Source organism: Salmo trutta, chromosome 6 (genome assembly GCF_901001165.1).
Source record: "Salmo trutta chromosome 6, fSalTru1.1, whole genome shotgun sequence".
Taxonomy (NCBI): domain Eukaryota; kingdom Metazoa; phylum Chordata; class Actinopteri; order Salmoniformes; family Salmonidae; genus Salmo; species Salmo trutta.
In genome coordinates this window covers 50,482,824-50,501,795 of record NC_042962.1, presented here as the reverse complement: position 1 = coordinate 50,501,795, position 18,972 = coordinate 50,482,824, and the positions used below count along the sequence as shown (strand labels likewise).

Sequence of the window (18,972 nt, the reverse complement as noted above, 5' to 3'; positions counted from 1 at the left end):
TACATTGTTGTCATGTCATAGTCAACATAGTTACTAGGACTAACGTCCTAGTCGCCCGCTACAATCATGCAGTACAGTCAGCAGCAAGCAGTCACACTGGCGGGCCCCGTGGCAATAAATGAATAATTGACTTGAAAGAGTTCCAGTGTTGGATAGCCATAGCCAGCTAGCTAACATAGCAACACTCTCTGTTTGAGCCAGGTGTTGGAGTAGGCTAAACTAGCTACCTGCATTTGATGCTAGCTTAGTAAGTGAAAAAAAAATGACTAAGAAATATAGCTCTCTCGCTCTTCTCAAACTATTTTCTTTCTCTTTGAGTCAACTACTCACCACATGTTATGCCCTGCAGTGCTAGGTAGCTGTAGCTTATGCTTTCAGTACTATATTCATTCTCTGATCGATTGATTGGGTGGACAGCATGACAGTTAATTGCTGAAAGAGCTCTGATACTGTAGGTTGGAGGACATCCTCTGGAAGTTGTCATAATTACTGTGTAAGTCTATAGAAGGGGGTGTAACCGTTAATGTACCCAGAGGAGGACCGAAGCTAGCTGTCCTCCGGCTACACCATGGTGCTACCCAATAGAGTGCTGCTGAGGCTACTGTAGACCTTCATTGCAAAACAGTGAGTTTGAATCAATTATTTGCTGATGTGAATATATTTAGTATAATTTTAACTAAAAAGGATAACTTTTGTAATGTTTCACTATTTTTATGAAATTCACTGAGGAGGATGGTCCTCCCCTTCCTCATTGGAGGAGCCTCCACTGCTGCCCAGCTAACGCTATGCTAAATGCTAGGCTAATTAATAGGCTGTAATCATGTTCCCACTTCAAGCATAGTGGCCCTTACTAACAACCATAGAAATGCTGGCTAATTGCTAATCAGTGAGTGCACAGCTAATTGTTCTGTGGGCTGAGAAATCCCTTAGGAGAGAAAGAGCAGGGTTGCGGTCAGCATTGTGGAATGTTCTGATCGAAATACGTTGACTAGAACAGGCCTAGATGAAGCCCAGTGGTGCAGTATGTAACATGTCCTTCAATCCCCTTGGTGGGTTGTGAACTAGAGCTCAACTCTAGTAGTAGTCCTGTCATCACTATCGTCAACTTGTTGTGTGAGATAACACCACAGAGAAAACCTCTCACCGTGTGTGTTTGTTTTTAACCAGAAGACCCCACAAGAATAGCAAACAAACATTTTGTTAGCCCCCACAAGGTCAATTGCTATTTTTCGAGGAGGTTTGGGGTTAAGGTTAGAATTAGCTTTAGGAGCTAGGGTTAGGTTGAAGGTTAGATTTTGAGGTTAAGGGTAGGGAAAATAGGATTTTGATTTGGACTGAACTATGTATCAGGGCAAGGTTAGTTATACATTACATTTCTTTTACATTTTAGTCATTTAGCAGACGCTCTTATCCAGAGCGACTTACAGTAGTGAATGCATACATTCTTTTTCTCCGTACTGGTCCCCCGTGGGAATCGAACCCACAACCCTGGCGTTGCAAACACCATGCTCTACCAACTGAGCCACAGAAGTTTACATACACCTTAGCCAAATACATTTAAACTCAGTTTTTCACAATTCCTGACATTTAATCCTAGTAAAAATTTAGGTCAGTCAGGATCACCACTTTATTTTAAGAATGTGAAATGTCAGAATAATAGTAGAGAGAATGATTTATTTCAGCTTTTATTTCTTTCATCACATTCCCAGTGGGTCAGAAGTTTACATACACTCAATTAGTATTTCGTAGCATTGTCTTTAAATAGATTAACTTGGGTCAAACTTTTCGGGTAGCCTTCCACAAGCTTCCCACAATAAGTTGGGTGAATTTTGGCCCATTCCTCCTGGCAGAGATGGTGTAACGGAGTCAGGTTTGTAGGCCTCCTTGCTCGCGCACACTTTTTCAGTTGTGCCCACACATTTTCTATAGGATTGAGGTCAGCGCTTTGTGTTGGCCACTCCAATAACTTGACTTTGTTGTCCTTAAGCCATTTTGCCACAACTTGGAAGTATGCTTGGGGTCATTGTCCATTTGGAAGACCCATTTGCGACCAAGCTTTAACTTCTTGACTGATGTCTTGAGATGTTGCTTCAATATATCCACATAATTTTCCTACCTCATGATGCCATCTATTGTGAAGTGCACCAGTCCCTCCTGCAGCAAAGCACCCCCACAACATGATGCTGCCACCCCCGTGCTTCACAGATGGGATAGTGTTCGTCGGTTTGCAAGCCTCCCCCTTTTTCCTCCAAACATAACGATGGTCATTACGGCCAAACAGCTTTATTTATTTTTTCATCAGACCAGAGGACATTTCTCAAAAAAATGCATAAAAAAATAAATATAAAAATAAGGGGGAAAAAATGCATGAAATGAAAATTAAATGTATGTATTCACCACTGTAAGTCGCTCTGGATAAGAGCGTCTGCTAAATGACAAAAAAAAAAATTATAATAAAAAAAGTACGATCTTTGTCCCCATGGGCAGTTGCAAACCGTAGTCTGGCTTTTTTATGACGGTTTTTAGAACGGTGGCTTCTTCCTTGCTGAGCAGCCTTTCAGGTTATGTCGATAGAGGACTCGATTTACTGTGGATATAGATACTTTTGTACCTGTTTCCTCCAGCATCTTCACAAGGTCCTTTGCTGTTGTTCTGGGATGGATTTGCACTTTTCGCACCAAAGTACGTTCATCTCTAGGAGACAGAACACATCTCCTTCCTGAGCGGTATGACGGCTGATTGGTCCCATGGTGTTCATACTTGCGTACAATTCTTTGTACAGATGAATGTGGTACCTTCAGGCGTTCGGAAATTGCTCCCAATGATAAACCAGACTTGTGGAGGTCTACAATTTTTTTCCAGAGGTCTTGGCTGATTTCTTTTGATTTTCCCATGATGTCAAGTAAAGAGGCACTGAGTTTGAAGGTAGGCCTTGAAATACATCCACAGGTAAACCTCAAATTGACTCAAATGATGCCCATCAGAAGCTTCTAAAGCCATGACATTATTTTCTGGAATTTTCCATGCTGTTTAAAGGCACTGTGAACTTACTGTATGTAATCGTCTGACCCACTGGAATTGTGATACAGTGAATTATAAGTGAAATAATCTGTAAACAATTGTTGGAGAAATTACTTGTGTCATGCACTAAGTAGATGTCCTAACCGACTTGCCAAAACTATAGTTTGTTAACAAGAAATTTGTGGAGTGGTTGAAAAACTAGTTTTAATGACTCCAACCTAAGTGTATGTAAACTTCCGACTTCAATTGTATTTTTTGTTGTTGTTGCTTTGCACACTCTTGACATTCTCTCAACCAGCTTCATGAGGTAGTCACCTGGAATGCATTTCAGTTAACAGGTGTGAATTTCTTTCCTTCTTAATGTGTTGTGACAAGGTAGGGTTGGTATACAGAAGATAGCCCTATTTGGTCAAAGACCAAGTCCATATTATGGCAAGAACAGCTCAAATAAGCAAAGCGAAATGAAATTCCACCATTACTTTAAAACATGAAGGTCAGTCAATCTGGAAAATTTGAAGAACTTTAAGTGCAGTCGCAAAAACCATTTAAGCACTATAATGAAACTGGCTCTCATGTGGACCTCAACAGGAAAGGAAGACCCAGAGTTACCTCGGCTGCAGAGGATAAGTTCATTAGAGTTAACTGCACCTCAGATTGCAGCCCAAATAAATGCTTCACAGAGTTCAAGTAACAGACACATCGCAACATCAACTGTTCAGAGGAGACTGCGTGAATCAGGCCTTCATGGTCGAATTGCTGCAAGGAAACCACTGCTAAAGGACATCAATAAGAAGAGACTTGCTTGGGCCAAGAAACACAATCAATGGACATTAGACCGGTGGAAATCTGTCCTTTGGCCTGATGAGTCCAATTTTGTGATTTTTTTTGTTGTTGTTCCGACCACTGTGTCTTTGTGAGACACAGAGTAGCTGAACGGATGATCTCCGCATGTGTGGTTCCCACTGTGAAGCATGGAGGAGGAGGTGTGATAGTGTGGGGGAGCTTTGCTGATGACACTGTCAGTGATTTATTTAGAATTCAAGGCACACTTAACCAGCATGGCTACCATAGCATTTTGCAGCGATACAACATCTGATCTGGTTTGTGCTTAGTCCCACAATCATTTGTTTTTCAACAGGACAATGACCCAACACACCTCCAGGCTGTATAAGGGCTATTTGACCAAGAAGGACAGTGATAATGCTGCATCAGATGACCTGGCCTCCACCTCCACCATCACCTGACCTCAACCCAATTGAGATGGTTTGGGATGAGTTGGACTGCAGATTGAAGAAAAAGCAGCCAACAAGTGCTCAGCATATGTGGGAACTCCTTCAAGACGGTTGGGAAATTCCTCATGAAGCTGGTTGAGAGAATGCCAATAGTGTGCAAAGCTGTAATCAAGGCAAAGGGTGGCTACTTTGAAGAATCTGAAATATAAAATATAATTTTGATTTGTTTAACACTTTTTGGTTACTACATGATTCCATATGTGTTATTTCATAGTTTTGATGTCTTCACTATTGTTCTAAAATGTAGAAAATAGTAAAAATGAATGAGTAGGTATGTCCAAACTTTTGAATGGTACTGTATATACAACGAGCTGTTTGTATGTGGCTGCTATGAAAGTGCACTGTGTTTGCTTGTGATCATGGGTGTATTCATTACGCCGATTCTGTTAAAACGTTTCCTAAATGGAAGCAAACGGCACGAAATGCGGATAAACATACCTGAATTTGTCCAATAGAAGCTCTCTTTTTACAACTTTTAACTAATGATTACACTCTAGATCAGCTAGATGCAGGCAAGAGTGTGCAAGGAGGTGTTGAATGCGTCACTGCCTGTCACCTTGATTACTGAAGATTCTCTCGACCTGTGCGCCTGCGTTGTCAACGTTAAATCATAGACTAGGTTATAGCAACCTCATGATGGGTACAGGGGAAATTTGCATCGTGTAGTAGCCTAAACCTATCGATGTTACATTGAGCTGGGTGAATGGAATATGCATGACAGTCATCCAATATGCTGTAATAGAAATAAGGTCATGTTTATAAAAAATGATCATCCTCCCTCATCTTAAACGGCACCAACCACCACTGCTGGCCAGTGACTTATTAGCAAGAAGAGGGCATTTATTTGGTGTGTGTGTGTGGCGGTTAGCGGAAGAATGTGGCCAGAGTCCATGGTCTGACAGCCATGCTAATTGAATTGTGGGAAGATGCAAATTCCAGACTGTGTCACAGACAGTAGGTCTGTCTGTGACACACACACACATATCTGTTTCCTGTGTGCCAGTTTCCTGCGCAGAGGGGAAATGATGCATCAGGGTCAGGAAGTGCTTATCTGGGTTTGAGATAGATTCACAAAAGTATTGGACACCCCTTGAAATTAGTGGATTTGGCTATTTCAGCCACACCCATTGCTGACAGGGGTATAAAATCGAGCACACAGCCATGCAATCTCCATCAACAAACAATGGCAGTAGAATGGTCTTACTGAAGAGCTCAGTGACTTTAAACGTGGCACCGTCATAGGATGCCACCTTTCCAACAAGTCAGTTCATCAAATTTCTGTCCTACTAGAGCTGCCCCGGTCAACTGTAAGTGTTGGTATTGTGAAGTGGAAACGTCTTGGAGCAACAATGGCTTAGCCACAAAGTGGTAGGCCACACAATCTCACAGAACGGGACCGCCGAGTGCTGAAGCGTGTAGCGCGTAAAAATCATCTGTCCCCCCCGACGTTCCAACATCTAGTAGAAAGCCTTCCCAGAACAGTGGACGCTGTTATAGCAGCAAAGGGGGGACCAACTCCATATTAATGACCATGATTTTGGAATGAGATGTTCAATGAACAGATGTCCACATATTTTTGGTCATGTAGTATATATATATATATATATATATATATATATATATATATATATATATATATTACACACACACACTTAGCTCTGCATCACAGAGCACTGGAGATTTGCATCATGGGTAGGAGCAAGGAAGGACACTGAATGTGGGTGCGTTTGTGTGTACATGCATGCGTGTCTGTGTTTCCCCCACCACTCCCCTCCCTTCTCTCTTGCTTCACTGCTTCTACTCTGACTCTTGACTTCAAAGACACACACACACACACACACACACACACACACAAGCTCCATTCACCAGTCACTCATCACTGACACAGCCTATTCAGACTAGACTAAAAGAGAGGGGGGGAAAGAGAGGGGGAGTGTATGAAAAGAGAGAGGGGGAAGACGGGGAGTGTATGAAAAGAGAGGGGGGAAGACGGGGAGTGTATGAAAAGAGAGGGGGGAAGACGGGGAGTGTATGAAAAGAGAGGGGGGAAGACGGGGAGTGTATGAAAAGAGAGGGGGGAAGACGGGGAGTGTATGAAAAGAGAGGGGGAAGACGGGGAGTGTATGAAAAGAGAGGGGGGAAGACAGGGAGTGTATGAAAAGAGAGGGGGAAGACGGGGAGTGTATGAAAAGAGAGGGGGAAGACAGGGAGTGTATGAAAAGAGAGGGGGGAAGACGGGGAGTGTATGAAAAGAGAGGGGGAAGACGGGGAGTGTATGAAAAGAGAGGGGGAAGACGGGGAGTGTATGAAAAGAGAGGGGGAAGACGGGGAGTGTATGGAAAAGAGAGCAAGGAGAAGAAGAAAAGAATGTGTGCAGAAGAGAGAAGATCCACTTCTTGACCACAGGGGACCTCTGAGTCACAAAGCAGAGTTGATAAACACACACTCACTCAACCACACACAATGTAGTCTGAACCTACCCCCATACGTACACACACACACACACACACTTGCGCACGCGCACGCGATGTGCCCGTCCGTACCTGATGATTGGGCACATGGTCGTAATGTTTGTGCTTCTCAAACACTCACACCCACTAACTAATGATCTCGTCCACACCCACCCAGCCAGTCCTCCTGCTCTTCTCTCTTTCTTTATCTACTCTCTCTTTCTTCAGATGACACAAAGGGCTGTCTCGATAATCCCTCGCCCCACCTGGACTGTGTGTGTGTGTGTGTGGACTCCTGCTGAGTAGCAACACCCAGTGACCTGAAAAATAGCAGCTTCCCAGCCATGACAGACAAAAGATCTATATGGAGAAAGAGGAAGGAGGAAGGGGGGGAGAAAGATGGAGAGAAGGAGGCAGAGAGAGCAAGGAAGATAAAGACAGAGAGAGGGAGGCTACATTAGAATCAGTCTCTCCTCTCTTCTCCATAACATCTGACTCTTTCAACAATCAGCACTTTCTCTCCCCCCCCCCCCACACGAACTCTGTAATGAAAAAGGCTGGAAGTTATTGACTAGTATGATGTTTTTGTGTGCGTGAGTCATATGAAAATGTGTGTGATTGATGTGGTGATGTCACTGTGTTATGTGTTGCTTGCATTTGGTCTCTCACATGGCCCGTTGTCTCCTCCCTGTCATGAGCTCTTTGTCTCTCCTTCGTTCCTGTGTTTTTATCCTTCACACTATTTGTTTCATGTAAATGTCAGTCAACAGTGCCTGAAGAGAGCTTTCTAAACTCGGTCACCCACAATGCCTTTTGCCTATAGTTCGGTTGAGGGTGTGTGTGTGTGTGTGTGTGTGTGTTTTATAAATAATGTTTTCTTTTGTGATTGTTTGCCTATGGCTGTGTGTGTTTGATTTGACCTGTTCTCATTAGTAAGCCTGTGTCCTGACTTGTGCATGTTAAATATCACGTGTGTGTGCGTGCGTGCGAGAGAGGGTGAGAGTGTGTGTGTCTCCAGATTAGTTTGAGGAGTCAGTCAGTGATGTTGATATAAGCCCAGGGCCAGTCTCATCACGCCTAGACACAGCTAACCAGAATGACAAGCCTTACTACAGACACAACTACGTGTCCCCAATACTGCACTCATCAGAACACTGGGAGGGAGAGAGAGGGAGAGAGATGGGGGAAGGAGGGAGAAGAAGAGATGGGGAGGGAGAGGGTGGGTGATAAAGAGAGAGGAGGAGAAAGAGAGAGAAAGTCACTAGGAAATGGAATGTTTCATCACCTCCCCCAGTGTGGAATGTTAATCGCCACAACGAGGGTAACCCTTTTGTGTGTGACTGATGATCACAGAAAGGCTCTGACAATAGACACACATCTAGAATTCAACACAGCAGCTGGCCTATTGGTTACAGCGTTGGGCCAGTAACCCGAAAGGTTGCCAGTTCAAATCCCCAAACCGACAAAGTGAAAAATCTGTCGTTCTTCCTTTCAGGAAGGCAGTTAACCCCGGACAACAACAGCTCCCCGGACGTCCACTGCGGCAGCCCCTCGTACCTCCCGTTTTAGAGGGGTTGGGTCCCAAGCGGATGTCTAAGTTTCAGTTGGACCTTGTGCGCAATTGACGATAAAAAACTGGAATCCTTTCATTTAAACGTACACACACTCAAATGGTTACTCTGCAGCCTACTATGATGGCTTCATATTAAAAGTGCAGAAACGAGGTGTTAGACATGATGGAAACCGAGTTTTGTCTAACTTCTCTCTCTCTCTGGCATCCTGTTGGTCATTTCCTGACCTCCGTATCAGGTAAGCCAGGTTGAGTCTTGATGCCTCATGCCTGGACAGAAAGGAATCTCTGGAATGTGTGCCCACATACAGGAGAGGAGGGAGGGAGGGAGGATATGAGAGCTTGATGACAGCTGTACCACATCAACAATAAGGACTGGGTTTGTGTGACCTCATCATTCTGCTGCTCTGGGACAACGTTGGTATCCACTGGCAACCGGATCACATTCCCCAAGATGCTCGCTGACGTTAGCATTAGCATTCCCCCAAGTGGAGGTGTGTGCGTTGCATGCAGCATGACCACTGATCAACTGTAAGACAGTAGTAGGACCACTTGGCAGATTTCAATTCCTTCTCTGTGTCGCGTTTTAATCGTTCCCCCTGTGTTGCGTTTTAATCGTTCCCCCCCCGTAGAGCAGTGTGCAGACAGTCAGGTTCCAGTAGGGACACGTTGCCCTCTTAGAGAACAGACGTGGGGACGTTGGCCAACTCCGAGGCCGTATTCCGTTTTATTGGACCTCTGGTCCAGACAGTTATACAACACTCTGTATTGAGAAACTCTCAAGTTGAGCCTCGTCAGTGAAATGAGTTGTCTGATCGTCTCACTTTCCAGACTCACGGTGCTCCAGTGACTAGACGTCTGCAGTCAATGACAATGAGTGTGAAATCTATCATTATAGAATCCATGCCCAACAAGACTCTCTCTCTCTCTTTCTCTCTTTCTCTCTCTGTGCTTCCCTATCTCTTCTCTTATCAAAGATTAATCAGTAACCCACAGCAACCACTCCAAAGGGCAGAACTGACAAACGCTCTGTTAGGCAGACAGACAGACACAGTGTAGGTGAGACGGGGATCTGCCGGCGGGTCTGAAGTCTGAGTATTCTGCTGCGTTAATGTTTAACGTCTCCACACACACACACACACACACACAGTATAGTAGAAGGCTAGTTGAAACTGCAGGCCTTGACTCAGTGTGGGAGGTTTACAGCCACACACACACCCAGGGTCTTATCTGGGATTTGTTTAAGATTCCTTGGATTCTCTCTGATTCCTCCCTCATTAGTGGAATTCTGTTCCCTGGGGCTGGTCGGGTCTGGAGAGCTTCACACACACACACACACACCAACACACCATGGTTGAGTGCAGTAAGATGGGTAAGTCTGGGTCTTAGGACCAGAGGAGCGTAAGATGAGGGAGTTGGGGATCTCTTTCTCTTTTCCCTCAGCAAACTGTATTGTTTGTGTTTCCTATCATGATCCCAATGTCCTATTAATTCACCTGAATGTCCTGATAAGATAAGGAAACAAGAACTGTTTTGAAAAGTCAGGACTTTTTTTCGGGTCCTGGATTTGTTCAAATGCTATTTTAAGCTTAAGGGTTAGGGTTTTGGGGGTTAAGATTAGGGTTAGGGGTTAGGGAAAATAGGATTTTTAATTGTCAAATATTTCTACACTCCAAAATGTCCTGAGATTTCACGAAAATAAATTGTGTGTGTGTGTGTGTGTGTGTGTGTGTGTGTGTGTGTGTGTGTGTGTGTGTGTGTGTGTGTGTGTGTGTGTGTGTGTGTGTGTGTGTGTGTGTGTGTGTGTGTGTGTGTGTGTGTGTCGATTGGCCATGCTAATCAGACAATCACGAGCATTGCCAAGACGACAGCTGGGCCGGCTCAGAATTCCAGTGCATCTGATCTGGGATTGGGATCGCAGAGGAGCGTCTGCCTAGGATGGACACACACACACACACACAGAGGAGGGCATCACAGGGGAGCATCTGTCTGGATCAGGGGAGGGATGAGAGGAGAGGTGAAGGGTTGATTAGGGGGGTGAGATGTCACAGGGATTAAAGAGGGGGAGGAATGGAGAGATGCAGCCTCTAGTCTGAGCAGAGAGAATCAACATGTCATATCAATGAACTGATCACACAAAGACACTCAGCACATCTCTTTCTCTCTCCTCTTCCCTCCCCTTTCCTCATTCCTCTTATTTTTTTGATAGCATGATAGGGAGAGGAGGAATAGAAAGAGATAGACAGGGGGGGGGGCGAGAGAAAGACATTAGCTCAGGGGAACTGAAATCACCCCTAGCAGTGTTCAGATCTATAAAAGTAAAGTCGGGGTTTAAACACCAACAGAAAGCCTGAACATGCAACTGGCTTCCTTTACAATGTAAAGCCACAGTCTAAGTTTACCAGTTATTTCAATGAAGTTTATCCTTCCATTTGATGCTGGCCTGCTTACAGTGTGGCTTTAATGAGCAGATGCACATTTTCACTTAATATTATCTTTTAGTATTCTCTCTCTCTCTATTTCCTCTCTCTCCCTTTCTGAGCTGTAGCCATAAGCATTTCCGTCACACTGGCCTTAATCTCTGCGTTTGCAGCTGCCATCAGTGTGTGGGTGTGTGTGTGTGTGTGTGTGTGTAGCTTGCGTGCATACATATGTGTTGGAAAAATGTTGGGTAAAGAAAAAAAAAATCGGACTTCCCAATTCAGGCATTATGGTTGGTCACCTTTGCGTGTTAACGTGTTATTATGCGTATGCACGTCTGTGTGACGCCTGGAGCTCAAGCTACGCTCTCAGACAAAAGGCCTCTTTCACCCTGCCCTTTATGTGGAGGAACACACACACACACCGCTCTGTACAAGAAAGACTGTTGTTGCCCCTGTTGCACAATATTTCATTATTCCCCCTTTCCTCTCCTGTCTTTCTCTTTTTCCTAGGAATCTGGGGTTTCCCCCTCCCTCTACACTCTCCCACTCCCCCAGGCGTGGCTCATTAGCCCCTTGGCCTTCTTTAAACAGGTGGCCCGTGTTTGGCAGAGACCCCCGACACACGCGCGCTCACATCGCTCATCCATCCCCTCCCTCTCCCCAGGGAAAACCCTCAGTCCCCTGACAAGATCTCTAATCCAGCCCCAGGCTTCTCGCCGGGCCCAGAAAGCACTAGGCCGGATGGCTGTTGACTCATCTGTCTGTCTGTCTGTAACAAGCAGATATGCGTGGTGTCTAAATGGTATTTATGCCTGTAGGGCTCTTCTCTCTTTCTGCCACTGTCTCTGTCTCTTCTTTGTTTGGGCTAGACTTGACTGTTACCTCTTGAGGTTATTTAGGTAATAAGGTTAGGTGGGTCCTGGCGAGATGGCCGACAGACATCTTATCGGATTGGTTTAGGGGATCATCCCCTTGTTAAGTCAGTATGTTGTATCTTATAGAACAGTGTTTAAACACACTCACCACGTCCTACCTTTTCCATGACACGGACAGACTAGTGGTAATAGTATGGAAGGAGAGGAGAGGAGAGGAGAGGAGAGGAGAGGAGAGGAGAGGAGAGGAGGGGAGGTCTAGAGTGTTTAAATGTTAAATACCTTATCACTCCAATTTCACACTCCCGTCTCCAGCCACGATATGACACACACTAATCCTGGCCTGAGGGGAGGGGTGTGTGTGTGTGTGTGTCACTAAAGCCATCTGTCACTCTGTTAACCTCATTAAGCGGTCCTTGATTACCCCAACCTACCTTAAAGCCAGTCAGTCACTCACCTCTCCCCTCCTGCCTTTAACTCCCTCTTCATCCCTCTCCTGTGTGTGTGTGTGTGTGTGTGTGTGTGTGTGTGTGTGTGTGTGTGTGTGTGTGTGTGTGTGTGTGTGTGTGTGTGTGTGTGTGTGTGTGTGTGTGTGTGTGTGTGTGTGTGTGTGTGTGTGTGTGTGTGTGTGTGTGTGTGTGTGTGTGCGTGTTTGCTGGGGAAAATACCTAAAACAAGCTGTTTCTTGCTGCTTGCCTGCCCCAGATACTGAGGTCAAGGGAATCAGTTTACACACACACACCCCGATGACATGGGCTGATATCATCAGAATGTACAGCTCGTACATTCCATTGGCTCTGACTCCCACAGTCTGAGAGGCCTGAGGAGAGGAGACAGGCCAAGGGCTTTCCCTAGAAAGAACTTTGATACTTTTCACATACACACATATTTGGCTATGGTTACAGGAATAAATGTTGGCAGTTCGCTCTTGCTCTCCGCCTCTCTCTCTCTCTCTCTCTCTCTTCATGTGTAAATATGAGTTTGGATTGACTTATCTCTGCCGCCAAAGAAATAAGCCGCTTAATACAACTCCAGCCAGACAGACAGTGTGTGGATGTTTCCCTTTCCTTGCTTAGAGGGGAAATGTCTTTTGACGGTAGGTGAGGGCAAAAACATTTGGGAGAAATGCGGAATGTTGCAGTGATTTGAGTAAGATGACGAGAGAGAGAGATGAGAGGATGGAGGGAGAGAAGGATAAAGGGGGGAGGAAAGAGAGAAAGGGAACGGAAGGAGGATAGAGAAAGAGAGATAAGACGGGGATGGAGGGTGAGGGGAAGGATAAAGGAGGGACGGAGAATAAAGTGAGAGAGAGAAGGAAAAGGGAGACGGGGGGAGAGAGCGTTCTGGAGCAGGAAGCTGGGATTTCCTCAGGAGACAAGCACTGTGTGTTTCCTTAAGATAACATGGAGACCTGTACTGGTAGAATATACACACACACACACACAGACACAGACACAGACACACACAGACACACACACACACACACACACACACAGACACACACACACACACACACACACACACAGACACACACACACACACACACACACACACACAGACACACACACAGACACACACACACACACACACACACACACACACACACACACAGACACACACACAGACACACACACACACACACACACACACACACACAGACACACACACACACAGACACACAGACACACACACACCAGTAGCTGATCTCACTGTAGGCGGCTTCAAGCCAGGGTTGAAAGCAGATTGAATTTCTTGCCGGATATTTGTTATTTGATATTATTATGCAACAAAGATGACAACATTGCATGTATGCATTTCTTTATTTCGTTGTGGGTTTTTTTTGTAGCTGGTGATATGGCTGAGCCTTCTGATGGCTTTTCTCATTAGAACAGAAGCCATAACGTTGATAAATCACTCTGGCTCCTGGCCTCGGCTGCTCTCACTGGATTACAAAACTAATTGAACATTCTTCTTCTTCGCCCACTCTTTCTCTCTTCATATTTCTCTCTCTTTCTCCTTCTTTCTCTTTGTTACTTTCTCCAGCTCACGTTCTCGCTCGCTTTCTCGGTCAATATACTGTGTGTGTGTGTGTGTGTGTGTGGAACATGTCCGGTAATCAGGCACTGTAAAGGAGACTTTTCTGTGAGAAATACTGAGGCGTCTTCTAATGAGGGAGTTGGTGTGCATGCGAGGGTCTTCAAAGACCAGACTCCATTCCCCTTGTTGTGATGCCCTCTACCTGCCCCTGTGGGTGTGGGTGTGTGTGTGCGTAGCCCATTTCATAGATTCCTGTCGGGTACTCTGAGTTATCTGTAAACATTGATGATGTGGTACAACCAGTTGGACAGGATGAGGAGTGTCTCTACACCACGATGGAGTAAACACAATAACACATCACAGGAAAAACATCCTCTCTCTCATGGGCACACACACACACACACACACAGATCTGTCAGGTGGCTCAGTGGGGTTTGTCTTCCTCCAGAGTATCAACCCTGTTGTTGAGAGATGACTCATACTGCATCTGGGGATGGTGTGTGTGTGTGTGTGTGTGTGTGTGTGTGTGTGTGTGTGTGTGTGTGTGTGTGTGTGTGTGTGTGTGTGTGTGTGTGTGTGTGTGTGTGTGTGTGTGTGTGTGTGTGTGTGTGTGCGCGCGCATATGAGAGATTGTGTGTATGAGTGAGGGTGTTTGTACTGTGATGTGCCTGTGCCAGCAGTTTCCTGCACCGTAGCCTGAACACTGACCCTAGCCAATCTGTCTCTCTCTCTCTCTCTCTCTCTCTCTCTCTCTCTCTCTCTCTCTTCCCCCTCTCTCTCTCTCTTTCCCCCAGGTTCCAATTAGTTTTATTTCCCATGGATCGAAACCATAGTAACAAACCATTGCAAACACTGCCACCCTTTGGCTATTTATGGAACTACACAGTAAGTTCTGTCAGTACATCCAGTATGTCTAACCACTCTCTCTCGCCCTCATCTCTCTTCTCTCTCCTCTTTTAGGAAATTCTACTACATAACCCTCTTAAGGGACCCAGTGTCTCGGTACCTCAGCGAATGGAGACACGTCCAGAGGGGCGCGACGTGGAAGACCTCATTACACATGTGTGACGGACGTACCCCTACTCCGGAGGAACTACCAGCCTGCTACGAGGGTTCTGATTGGTCAGGATGTACCTTGCAGCAGTTCATGGACTGTCCTTATAACCTGGCCAATAACAGACAGGTGAGAGACAAATGAATGGACACACACACACACACACACACACACACACACACACACAGTTGTGGACCATTTTATGGTCCACACAATGTTGAAATGTACTAACCTACCCTTACCTATTCCTATAGGTTCGTATGCTAGCAGACCTGAGCCTGGTAGGCTGCTACAACATGTCTACAGTCCCAGAGCAGAGGCGTTCTCAGCTCTTATTAGACTCTGCTAAGAAGAACCTGAGGGACATGGCCTTCTTCGGCCTGACGGAGTACCAGAGGAAAACCCAGTTCCTGTTTGAACGCACCTTCAGACTGAGGTTCATACGACCCTTTATGCAATACAACAGCACCAGAGCGGCCGGAGTGGATTTGGACAACACTACGGTGTGTGTGTGTGTGTGTGTGTGTGTTGCCATTTGGAACATGGTATCACACCAGGATACTGTGCTGTTTTCAGAGTTTTCCACCTTATTGGCTGTACTTGGTTGGTAAATTGTTGAACAAAGTTGAACAGACAATTCCCCACCATCCACAGATGTTTGCATCAGGAGTGGACTGTAAACTGACATCCTCCCTCCCTCCCACCCACCCACCCACCCACCCTCCCTCCCTCTCTCTCTCTCTCTCTCTCTCCTCTCTCTCTCTCTCTCCCTCCCTCCCTCCCTCCCTCCCTCCCTCCCTCCCTCCCTCCCTCCCTCTCTCTCTCTCTCTCTCTCTCTCTCTCTCTCTCTCTCTCCCTCCCTCCCTTTCTCCCACCCACCCTCCCTCCCACCCTCCCTCTATCCCTCCCTCCCACCCTCCCTCCCTCCCTCCCTCCCTCCAGGTGCAGCGCATCGAGGAGCTGAATGAGCTGGACATGGAGCTGTATGATTACGCCAGAGACCTGTTCCAGCAGAGATACCAGTACACCAGGCAGCAGGAACGACGGCTGCAACGCCTCAGGACCCACAACCAGAACCACAACGGTCAGGGGTTAGGGGTCGAGGGTCAAGGTCTGGGAGTGGGCCTGTGGCCTTCTAGATCCAAACTAACCCCTGGACCAGGAGAGGGAGAAGTGGAGGACCCAGAAGAAGGGGGGAGAACAGAGGAGGTGGGAAGGAGGTTACCGACTGAAGACTATATGAACCAGATAATTAATCGTTGGTAACGCACACACACACTCATCAGAGGTTAGAGGTCAGGGATGAAAGCGTATAGGGTAGTTATGGAGACTGAAGTAGAGGAATGGATTGAATGTCGCTGACAACCGACTTTCATCGTAACCTCTCTCTCGCTCTCCCTTGCCTCCTCTCTCCCTCTTTGTCTCTCTGGTACACCACGTAAAGTGCACGGTGAAAAGAACTATAGTGGGGAAACTCCCAGAAATCCCTTCAGAGAGCAGAGCTTTGAACCGTTGGACAGAAAGTTTTCCATTGGCTGAGCCGAACCGAGAAAATGAAAATGTAACATCTACAGAAAAAAGACTACGTAAAGGTAGAGTTGGACGATGTATAAAAATCTTTTTTCTTGGAAATCAGCCACCATTTCAGACATGAACATGCGTCTTAATGACGCAATTCTCATTTTAGAACTACTATGTTTATTATTATATCGTTTTTATGTTGTTGTTTTTTAAAGCAGCATTGTAATGACACTGAGACCAATGTAACTGCCTAAAGAAACAAGTGATTATTTTATTTGTATGTTTTTTAAAGGAAATGTAACCGATAAATGGACGTACCATGGACCATAGCCATTATTTCAACATTATGGGGACATTATGGGGACATTATGCATATATGTGTGTAGACAACTGGGTAACAATCCATCCAAATTACATCCTATTCCCTTTGTGGGGCACTACGTCTATTCCAACACCCTATTATTCCTTATGTAGTGTGCTACTTCTGGCGCCCTATTCCCTATATAGTGCACTACTTTTCATCAGAGCCCTATGTGGCCCTATAAGGAATAGGGTGTAGTTTGAGACGTGGCCATGGATGTGATGAATGTTAGAGCTGATCTGAAGCAGTGTAAATGGAACTGAGCCAAACCCTACTTCTGATTGGTAGTTAGTGCCTCTCAGGACAGGCATGAGGACTATTAAACCTACCTGATATTTCAGGCTCACACAACTTTTTTTGGACTACTTTTCCCCTGTGTTTCCGTGTGTGTCTGTCTATGTGCGCATACACATGCAAATAGTGTGTATGCATTTGTAAATATCGTGTGTGTGTGTGTGTGTGTGTGTGTGTGTGTGTGTGTGTGTGAGAGAGAATGGCTTTAGCTTTGCTGTGTGATTGACATGCTATATGACCAATCTCTTGCCATAGTGTTAGAGGGATGAATGTGAACCCTTTTCATTTATTCCTAACATGGAGGGAGAGACACACACAGACAAAGGCTTGAGGTAGACGTTTCCCTTAACTCTAGGTCACCTTAATATCTGACTCTGTATCGCTCCCATGTGAATATGTCCAAAATAACACACACACACACACACACCATTATGTCAACTACAGCACTACTCATCGATGGTAACGCTTTTGGAGTCCCTCAAGCTCAAATTATACCAGGACAAACTGCTATAATCTTTCTTTACAATCTTATCGCTTAAACTAGTGTCTTAAATATTTCTGTTGAATGAAATTGAATATTTTCCATTACAAACATTTACTTCCTGTGTGTCTCAACTAATTCCCTCTATCAGTGTCATCCAGGCAATTTTCTTATGATTGCAAAAACGGATCATCAAACCACCAATTAAAATATTCCATTTTTGTAAAAACTGCCCTTTGTTTTTGTGTTATTTCCAACATTGGTGCACTCATATACTGTACATGATATACTTTCTCTCTCTAGTTCTTTTTCTTACTCACACACACACACACGTACACACACACACACACACACACACAGTAAAACTGCAGAACCTTGACCTCATAAAACAGCCTGTTCCCTCTTAATGACAGCCTTGGTCCTGTCAACACTGATCTACTGTCTAATTCAATCTACACACACGTGAACACACACCTCCATCCAAGGCCAGCCGGAAACAGCCTGTGGCTTGAGTGGAGGTGTTGAGGGGAGTAAATTACACTTCATATCCTTGGTGGATTGAGGAGGGGGGGGGAAGGAGCCAGGATGAGGCAAAGAGGGTAAGGGGATCAAGTAGAGCCAGGTCTTTAGAGGTGAGAAGTGTTAATAACACTCAATGCCCTTCATGGAGTAAGGACAGGAGAAGGAGCTAGGGTAGAGCAGGAAGCAGCAGTCATTAGCAGCCTCATGATGAATATTTGTTTTAAACATTTTTAATTTAACAAGGCATGTCAGTTAAGAACAAATTATTTTTTTACAATGACGGCCTACTCCAGCCAAACACGGACGACTCTGGGCCAATTGTGCGCTGCCCTATGGAACTACCAATCACAGCTGGATGTGATACAGCCTGGATTTGAATCAGGTACCATAGTGACACCTCTTGCACTGTGATGTAGTGCCTTAGACCACTGCGCCACTCAGCAACCCAGTGATCTTTGATTGATTGATTATATTTACCCGTTAAAAAAACACAAGAAAACGTACATTTTAAAAACATAAAATGGAAAACCCAAAGTCAGAGATTTATTTCCATTGTGGTCCCTAAAGTGCATGGACCTCTGACACACCACATGGCTGAACAATATTTCCCTGGATAGAGAGTACATGGTGGACTATACTAAACCCCATGTCTATAATCTCTGATTGGCCCTTTGTGTCAATACACACCAACCCTGGGTCGCTGTCATTCCAAGAGCAGACAGGTAAGACCAGCAGTAATGGGTGAGATGCAACGGACTGGAATCCAAGAGATAAAGGCTTAGGAGCAACTCTCCTATCTATCACGTGTGGATTCTTCTAAAGGACAATGAAAAACGGACCATACCGTGACTTACCACCTCATCAGGGCCCCGGCCATCCTACGAGGTCGAGGTTAAATCGTACCCCTGAGACACTGAGTTCATAGAGGGTCCTTATAAAGAACATCGCCCAGAGTCTGTGTCTGTATTGCTTGTCAAATAACTATACAGTAGAGTTCCACTGACACCCAGAGATTTATACTGTCCAGTCTATCTGGCCATGACCCATGGTTTGTCCTGTTGGACCCTCGGTTGA

The 18,972-nt window shown here is 45.4% G+C and overlaps 1 protein-coding gene across 1 annotated transcript in view; it reads left to right on the top strand.

Moving 5' to 3' along the window:
- LOC115196165 (heparan-sulfate 6-O-sulfotransferase 1-A) overlaps window positions 1-17,607 on the top strand; it is a 21,905-nt gene extending 4,298 nt beyond the window's left edge. Inside the window, exons 2-4 of the mRNA XM_029756786.1 lie at window positions 14,626-14,848; window positions 14,974-15,222; window positions 15,662-17,607. Of these exons, the coding sequence (XP_029612646.1) occupies window positions 14,626-14,848; window positions 14,974-15,222; window positions 15,662-15,985 (796 nt within the window). The 3' untranslated portion in view covers window positions 15,986-17,607. The remainder of the gene's footprint in view (window positions 1-14,625; window positions 14,849-14,973; window positions 15,223-15,661) is intronic.
- Window positions 17,608-18,972: the final 1,365 nt, after the last annotated feature.